Genomic DNA, 9107 nt, shown 5'->3' with positions numbered 1-9107 from the left:
CCAACGCAGCCAAAAATAAATAAATAAAAATAAAATAAATTTATTAAAAAAGAAAAAACACAATTTCACAGAAAAATTGTACAAACAAGATTATGTTTGTAAGAGCCACTCTTTACTGTATTGGCTTTTGTCAAGTCCTCTACAGTTCCAACCAAAGCCATTGCTTCAGTAAAGATACTATTTGATCACTTGTCTTTTCTGAATGATTTTCACAAAAAGGAACCAGACAGTGACACTCCGTGTGATTGATAGGAAACTTCAGTGCCCTGCCCCGGACTTATCAGCCTTACTGCTATAGCTTCTCCAGATTTGCCCAGCTCTGGTACATACAGGCTTTGCAGGTGCTTTCAAGCAGCCTTTGAAACAGCAGCTGCGTTACTGTGCCACTGTGCATTTCTGATGGAGCTTCATTCTCCATTGGGGCTTTGAAGCTCACTATCGTAATTGCTTGCAAATGCTTGAGCTTGAAAGTCTATATTGAGGTAGCAAAAGGTGGGAGGTTTAAGGAGTTATTAATATGTAAGAGGCAAATATTTATGTCATTCTCAGACCACAGCTTCCTAACGTGGTGTCAAGGGAACATTATTTCTGCCAACTATTTTCCCTACTTACTGAGAGTTCAGCTCTCAGACGTGTTAAGACACTGCGGCACATTCCACCCTCCTTTTAGAGGCTGACAAACGTGCACTAACATAGTCAAGGTTCTCAGAAGATCAGCACTGATCAATTATTCAATTTTAACCCAACATTTCCCAAACTTACGTGGCCCCAGAACCTTTGCTGCTGCTGGTGTCACAGTCCTATCGTACTTATTAACATCCAAAGGGACTACTGTTGCTGAAACATGCTTTGGAAATTATCAGTATATCTGGATAGTAATAATAGTGGCCTTTACAAATAAACTTTAAATCATTTTTCTCTAACATAACCTACCCAAAATTATCCAGAGGAATTAGAGGTTATTAAATAAATAAACATGAGCAAGGCTGAAGATTTTAACAGAAAAGTAAGTATGGATTGAACCACAAGAAACGTGCAAACAAATGCCTTTATTCATCCGTCTCTGAACCCCATCATTTTTGTCTGGGTAACTTCCAAAGTGGCCAACTTGTCTCACTAGTTCTCTTCCTAAGTGTATCACATTATCTTTCGAACATCAACTGATGCTTACTACATACAGCATAATATTTGTGCATGCCTGTGTAGTAAGTACATTTTTAAATGTAAATGTGATTCCTTCAAATATTTTTTATCCTGAAGAGAGAACTAAGACAGGAAAATTCCCTTTTGTTAGGTTTACCTAATACCTTCAGAAGCTTCTCTGAGTAAAATTTGTTTTGTCTTTTCAGGGGTAAAAACCGACACAGGTTTAAATTAAACTGGACACTCTATAAATAAACCACATTCTATATACAAACTCTGTACGAGCTTATATTGCACTAGCCCCTCTACCCTGATCAGTGATTAGTCATCTATTTCCTTGGGTTTTTATTTTAATTCTTAATTTTAATTAAAGCTAGACTATATCTCTCCAGAGATACTACCGAAATTTGGAAGATCGTCACCTAAGAAGTACAATATTGGGGCTTCCCTGGTGGCGCAGTGGTTGAGAATCCGCCTGCCGATGCAGGGGACACGGGTTCGTGCCCCGGTCCGGGAAGATCCCACATGCCGCGGAGCGGCTGGGCCCGTGAGCCGTGGCCGCTGAGCCTGGACGTCCGGAGCCTGCGCTCCGCAACGGGAGAGGCCACAACGGTGAGAGGCCCGTGTACCGCAAAAAAAAAAAAAAAGAAGTACAATATTGGCCTGGCCAAATATATTCTTATTTTTACCATGAGTAGTTTTTCTCCTGATACTGTGTAATTCTTTTGTATCAGTGTATTTACATATTATGTCATATTTTTGTGTTAACTATACTTTTATGTTTATAGTTTTGTTTTTATTTTACCTTATTCCTTTCCTAAGCGGTAATATACAAAAAAACCCAGTTTGATACATTAGTTATATTTCTAATAAATATGAAAATTCATGCACCCCTTAAAATCATCTTGTATATCAGCAGTAGAGTGTTCAGCACACACCCTGGAAAACAGTAACATGAAAATTTCTTGCCACGGAAATAAGGGATGAGGTTTGGAGTAGGGAAAAGTTAAGGTAACTTCTCATGACTCTCTTTCCTACCAGATGTGTGCACTGCACGAATAAAAAGAAAAAGTATTTGTTTACTTTACATTGCTTTCTGAAAGAAAAATAAAACCCTTTTAAAAATACTGTAATCAAATGAATTTTATAGTCAAGGACTATCCAAAGCCCTGAGAGCACCCATTGCTAGTCTGTGTGATACAATAAATCCACCAAATGAAACATTTCATTGAAATATGCAGTTTTTATGAAGAAACAAGCACCCCCTAGAACCAAAGACTGATCCTGCTGAGGCTTTAGACATGTGGTATATGTGTGTGCACCTCTGTAGGTCCAATTTTCTTTCTTTCTATAGAATCAAGTGACCTAGTCACATTTGGTTAAGTTTCAACCACAAAACATCACTGTGTGCTTTTTTTTTTTTCAAGATACACGTCACAACACACCAAGAAAGGGGAAACTTCCAGTGTCTGTGGTAACATCACTTGATAAACAGACTCGTTTGAACGGCAAGGGCCTGTGAGCCGTCACTATATAAAGCAGCAGAGCCGTGGACTAGCAGATATTTGCCTTCTGAGGACCATGCGAGCAGCAGCCATCTCCACGCCAAGGTTAGACAAAATGCCAGGTGTGTTCCTCTCTGCTAATCCAAAGGAACTGAAAGGAACTGATCATTCGCTTCTAGACGACAAAACACAAAAAAGGAGGCCAAAGACTTTGTAAGTTCATTAACTGTGCAAATTTTGACTTAGATGATCCTTAATGGCAGACCAATTGAAAATGGACAAATGGAAGAAAATACGAGCCTTTAGTTTACCTAGATCGGGGCAATGACCTGCTGTGAGTTACAAGTATATTCAGTTGTATTTAAAAATGAATCAGGACAGGGCATTAAATGAGGTGGGAATTTTTCTAGGCTTTGGCTCATAAAAATTGCTTTACTCTTAATATAGCAATATGTTGTATCATCTATTTTTATTATGGCCTTATTCCTTGGAGAAGTTTGCTTCATGCTCTTTTTTTTTTTTAACAAATAAAATGTATTCTTCTGAAGAAATATGAATATTTACTTTTGTGTCTTTTGTAGTGGAATGGATGTGAAAGCATACCTGAGATCTATGATCCCACATCTGGAATCTGGAATGAAACCTTCCAAGTCCAAGGACCTGTATGTACTCTAATATACGGAACTATCACTATATAAGTGGCCTGTGCATTAGCTCTGTATTCTAGCAAGGCAGTAATACTACACATAATGGACTTCGTTTCTTTTAAGGAACAAGCCTAGTAAGATTTAGCTGCATTAGTACCAATGTAAATTAAATACAGATGTACATGCATATATTTGCTACTTACTATACTGTTGGGAGTACATTTGGATATTTTTCACATTTTATTGGCAGATATTTTCAAAATGATAGTAATTCTAAACAAATTTTTGTTTTCTTATAGATAAATTTTAATAAAATTTATTACAAGTAGAGTCTTAGTTTGTGAAGTTATCAAAATGCAGCAGCCATTCTGATTTCATTTGCGCTTACACATAAAAAAAAACAACCCTAATTTATGTAACTGTCATCCCCTGTAGACTCTGTGCTGAGGAAGTGAAGCAGTGGTCTGAATCTCTGGAAAAACTTCTTGCCAACCAAAGTAAGTACAGATTAGCTACTGAATGTTTCCGGGTTTATCTCCGTATGCTAACAGATTGCACGGCTTTGTTAAAATATAGTATTCTGGATGGGAGGGTGTGTGAAAAGCTGTACTCTAGCTGTTCTGTAGCACTGATAGCTTCAGCATATCATGCCTCCTCGTGGCATGTTGACTCGGCACTCAGTTCTGCTACTGTGCTTTGGAAAAAATGTGCCAAGGCAACTAGCTGTTTCCATGGATCGTTATAGGAGCAAAATTTTAACTTATGATGGGGTTCTGACGTTTAAAGTTTTAAGAAGTAAACCAAACATCTCCACATGTGAACCGCTATTCTGAAAGCTACCTAAAGGATGTATTTTTGTACCACCGGAGGCAAGGAGTAGTATTCACTCAGTCAATTAATAACTTTTTCCATTCATACATGCGTTGTCACTCATTCGGCCCAGGCATTTAACGTGCAGGCATTTTAGAAGCACCGAGGACTCAAGGGTAAAGACACAGTGCCTTGCTGCCTTGAAGGCAGTTGAGACACACAGCAGAAAACTGCATCATCTATAACATGACACGTTATAACACAGATATGATAGAGAGACTTTTTTTTGTTTTTTGGTTTTTTTTTGCACTACACGGGACTCTCACCGCTGTGGCCTCTCCCGCCGCGGAGCACAGGCTCCGGACGCGCAGGCGCAGCGGCCACGGCTCATGGGCCCAGCCGCTCCGCGGCACGTGGGATCTTCCCGGACCGGGGCGCGAACCCGCGTCCCCCGCATCGGCAGGCGGACTCTCAACCGCTGCGCCACCAGGGAAGCCCTAGAGAGACTTTTTAAACACAGAGTCTCCCGGGGAGTTGCTGATCGTGAGACCGGCCTGTCTTGGCCCCCATCATGTGCACTGGGATCCCGCTGGGATCAGGACCTCGCTCAGGGCCAGAGATGGGCAGCTTGTCCCGGTCCGGGGTGAGCGGATCCCCTTCTCCCCAAAAACAGCCTACGGAGCCTCACGTGGGGACCAAGTAGTTCAGCCTGGCTCATCTGTTGCTTACCTGACTTAGGTTACGATTCAGCCGAACGGTGCTATAGAAACGGCCCCTGAAAAGCCTCAGTAACACTAGGCAACCCAAGCAGCGCACCTCACATCTTTTGACTTATACGAGTTGGATAGAGAAATTATATTCGTTAATGATGAACATGATGTTCATGTCTTCTGTCAACATTTGATTCCCTAAAATACTCTGCACTCTGGCTGAGCTGGTAGTGGAAGAAAAGAGACTGTTCTGTAACCTGCAGAGCAGAATTGTAATGTAACAGCAGACGGAAGGGAAGCAGTCTCTCGGCCACCACTAGGCAGCTGTGTGCCTGTGACAAGCGTGTCTGACCCCGGACAGACTGTAAACGAAGGGGTCCCTAAGGCCTCCCCATCTCTACAAACGGCGACACAGCCATTTCAGCAGCGTCCACCTCTCCCCCTTTGTACGCAGAGAATATGCCACAGTACTTTTCTTGTACGTGTCTTCAAGTTATTCATTTATTGGCCCAATTAATTTATCTCACCCCTCACCCTTTCTTTTTAGCTGGTCAAGACGTCTTTGGGAATTTCCTCAAGTCTGAGTTCAGTGAGGAGAATATTGAATTCTGGCTGGCTTGTGAAGACTATAAAAAAACAGAGTCTGACCTTTTGCATTGCAAAGCGGAGAAAATCTATAAAGCTTTTGTGCAGTCAGATGCTGCCAAACAAGTGAGTATTTAGTTCACCACCCTCGGTTTATATGTAAAGAAACTTAGATGTAGACTAAGATTCAACATACTAGCAAGACGAAATCCTTTTGAGTATTATGATTTTCACTGCTATGCATTTAAGTGTATTCATATAGTTCAGTGCAATGATAATCTAAATTTCTACATTGGTGAAGAGACCGGATGAAAGATTGATTTTGTAAAACAAGCTAATGTGATGGGGTGGGCTAAGGAGTACTGGTGATACTGACCCGAACTGCATGTCAGGGGGTCCTTAATGAGCTAGCTCGTTTTGGGTTAGGATAAAGTAGAGATGAGTGCAATACATGGATTGCAGCAGCAGAAATAGTTCCTTCCACTTAGTAGTCATGCCCACTTCCCGTCAAATATTCCTGGTTCAAGCAGCAAACATCTGCACAAAGTGTCCTCTCCTCCTGTAAATCTTAAACGTTGCACATCACATTTTCTGATGCACATATCACCTTATACAGATATTTAAAAAAGAATGTCTGCCTCTTTTGCACCTCCCAAAGATATTATGAGCTAACTTGGAGCAAAGATAGTTCTGCTTTTTTGTTCTATTTCTTTTTAACTCTTCCACACCTAGGATAAGGTATGCTTAGAATAGGCATTCAGAGATATTTGAGCTGATTGAAATGAGGGTTTAAAGCCACTGTCTTGAGGTGCTTCAAAAACAACAGTGACATCATAAAATATGCAATACATTGGAAGTGCATATGAACTGATGAGGATTTCTTTTTAGATCAATATTGACTTTCACACTCGAGAATCTACAGCCAAGAGGATTAAAGCACCAACACCCACGTGTTTTGATGAAGCCCAAAAAGTCATATATACTCTTATGGAAAAGGACTCCTATCCCAGGTTCCTCAAATCAAATATATACTTAAATCTTCTGAATGACCTTCAGGCTAATAGTCTAAAGTGACTGGTGCCGGCTGGAGGGGATTGAAGATGGTATCAAGTACAGAAGGAATGTACCAGGATGGCTCCCTGGGGGAACACCTTGGCCTTTTTGGATGACTCACAGATCCACGGGAAGGACCCACGACTCAGGACAGGTTGACATGGAAGTTATCCAGGCTCAGGGCTGAAGAAGCGTGAGATGAAAATTTAGTGATGGTAGAAGGAAGGAGATACTGTGGTACTGTCATAAAATACTGTGGACCTACGTATTAGAACATCCCTCAGAACTGAGAAGGCCAGGTAATGCTTGCTATGCAGAGACTGTGAATAAGGGTTTTGAAACTGGTGAAAACATGCTATAAGCTTCAAGGTCAACTGACATTTATGCTGCATATTGTTATACAGAGGTTGTATTGAGCTGCTGAAATCTCTTTTACTTGGATGACTATTTGAGATGTGCTTCAAAATCACCATTTCTGTTACTGACACAAAGTTTTTCAGTGTTGGTTTGTTTGTTTGAGTGTTTTGGGATTGAAAGAAATGAGGAGAACAATGTATTTAACTTAAGCTATTGCCTTAAAGTTGGGAAGTCAGAATATATGCATAAATTAAATTATCACAGTGTCAATAATAAACGTGAGTTTTGTCTTAAAAACATAGAAGCAATTTCTGTTTACATCTCCTTGCCATCTTTAAAAACTGGCATTTATTTTTCAGATTTCACAAAAATGTAAGCAAGGGTCTTCTACTTTCTATCACCTCTTCGACATCTGAAACTATCATCCAGTTAATCTTATATTTTATGTATTACGTGTATGTATTGGACAGAATTCATTAGTTTTCTCTCTGCTATCACAATGTATAAAGATCAAACAAATATAATACGCTCTCATACAGTCAAGCTTCAAACTGATGAGAAATTGAAGAAGTCTTTTAAAGAGGGATAGAAATTTTATTTCAAGAAGTCATCTAATTAACAACTAATAATTTATTGTGATTTAAAGTTTATACAAGCCAGATGTATTTTCTCATTTAATGTTCATAGCAATCCTATGAAAGCTGAGACTAGTAAGGTTAAGTCACTACTTCCCAAATTTAGCTATCAAAACTACCTAGAAAGTTAAACAATATACCAATTTTGGGGCCCTATCCCAGACTGACTGAATCAGAATCCCCAAGGGACAGAGCACGAGACTCTATATTTTAAGAGTAAATTCCAGGCGATTCGAGATGCCCTGGTTATCCAGGGTTGGAAATCCCGGGGTTAAGAGACAGCCCCACTGCCGGTGATTACACAAAAATTTCCTCCCCACACAATCCGTGCTGCCTCTCGTGTGTGACGCTGCCTCCAGTGACCAGAAGGCATTTCCTAAATCCTCAAGTCCTCATCAGTCCTAGGCGTTACCTAAGCAGGAACGTACGCCTGCTCTGCAGGATCATCTACGGAAGGGTGATCAAGACGATGCATGTCCCAGCACGGCCCGCATAGCTGTGTCTCCCCGTGCTCCCGTGCCCCATATATTACTGAGTAATCAGCCATCACAGGGTAATACTCCGGGCATTCCCAGCACAGGCTGGCCTATCATCAGGCACACAGCAGTGACACGGGGCAACACGGAGATAGGTTATAAAAGTACTATTCTTGAATTTCCACGGGACAAAGTCCAAATTGCCTCTACCGTAAGCTTAATTCTATGATTAGCAGGTCAAAATATTGAAAGAGGCTCAGGAAGGGGATCCAGTTTAATCACCATCATCACCACTCTCTCCCTTACTCATGCCGTCACCAAATTCCCGCAGTCCTCCTCCGACAATTAATGTGTGCAGTTGGTATGTCACTTGCTCTCTTTCTGTCCACCCTGCGCTAGCGCAGTCTCTCACTGACTGCTCATTCATGCAACTTGTTTTCTTTCTTTCCAGCCTCTTCTCTTCAATCCATCTTCAATCCGTCCTCTAAAGAGCCACAAACATCACCTTCTGAGACACAGATTTGGCCCTGTCGTTTCCCATGACATACAACATAAAGTTCAAATTTCCCTTTATGGAATTCAAAACACTCCCGGTGAGACCTTCAGGGTATAATTCGTCTTACTCCCCCTCTAGGTATCCTTCCTACCTTGACATCGCTCTGGATCAACTGCCTTTTCCTGAAGGGGTCCTGGCCTTCACTACCCTTTGGTTAATCTACTATCTCTCTAAAATGCCTTTTCCTACCTCCTTCCAGTTTTCAAAGTCCAACCAATTCTTCAAGGCCCAGGTAGAATTACTCTGCTATAAAGGCTTTCTAATGCCTTACACCGCTCTGTAGTTATTTTCAATGAAAACCAGAGGGGAACCAAGTCCATATAAACACAAGAAGCTCTGCTCCTATTTCTAGCACCACTGTCATATTAAATAGTCCAGGCCCTTCAAACTGTGAAGCGGTAGAAGTGCAACGGCCCAATACACACACTGGTCATAAAATGAATGCTTCTGGTCTTTGTCTTGATAAGATGCCGTGTTAAAAAGCCATCCAGGGGCTTCCCTGGTGGCACAGTGATTAAGAATCCACCTGCCGACACAGGGGACACAGGCTCGAGCCCTGATCCAGGAAGATCCCACGTGCCGGGGAGCAATTAAGCCCGTGCACCACAACTATTGAGCCTGAGCTCTAGA

At 41.3% G+C, this 9107-nt stretch overlaps 1 protein-coding gene across 1 annotated transcript; it reads left to right on the top strand.

Annotated features, from left to right (window-relative positions):
- The first annotated feature begins 2619 nt into the window (after positions 1-2619).
- Positions 2620-7358, top strand: RGS1 (regulator of G protein signaling 1). The gene is made up of 5 exons (XM_059041644.2): positions 2620-2861; positions 3230-3310; positions 3731-3792; positions 5363-5526; positions 6289-7358. Exons 1-5 carry the CDS (start codon positions 2725-2727, stop codon positions 6472-6474), a joined length of 630 nt encoding a protein of 209 aa, XP_058897627.1. The 5' UTR covers positions 2620-2724; the 3' UTR covers positions 6475-7358.
- The last annotated feature ends 1749 nt before the right edge of the window (positions 7359-9107 follow it).

Source organism: Kogia breviceps, chromosome 1 (assembly GCF_026419965.1).
Source record: "Kogia breviceps isolate mKogBre1 chromosome 1, mKogBre1 haplotype 1, whole genome shotgun sequence".
Taxonomy (NCBI): Eukaryota; Metazoa; Chordata; class Mammalia; order Artiodactyla; family Physeteridae; genus Kogia; species Kogia breviceps.
This window is presented reverse-complemented; position numbering and strand designations above follow the sequence as displayed.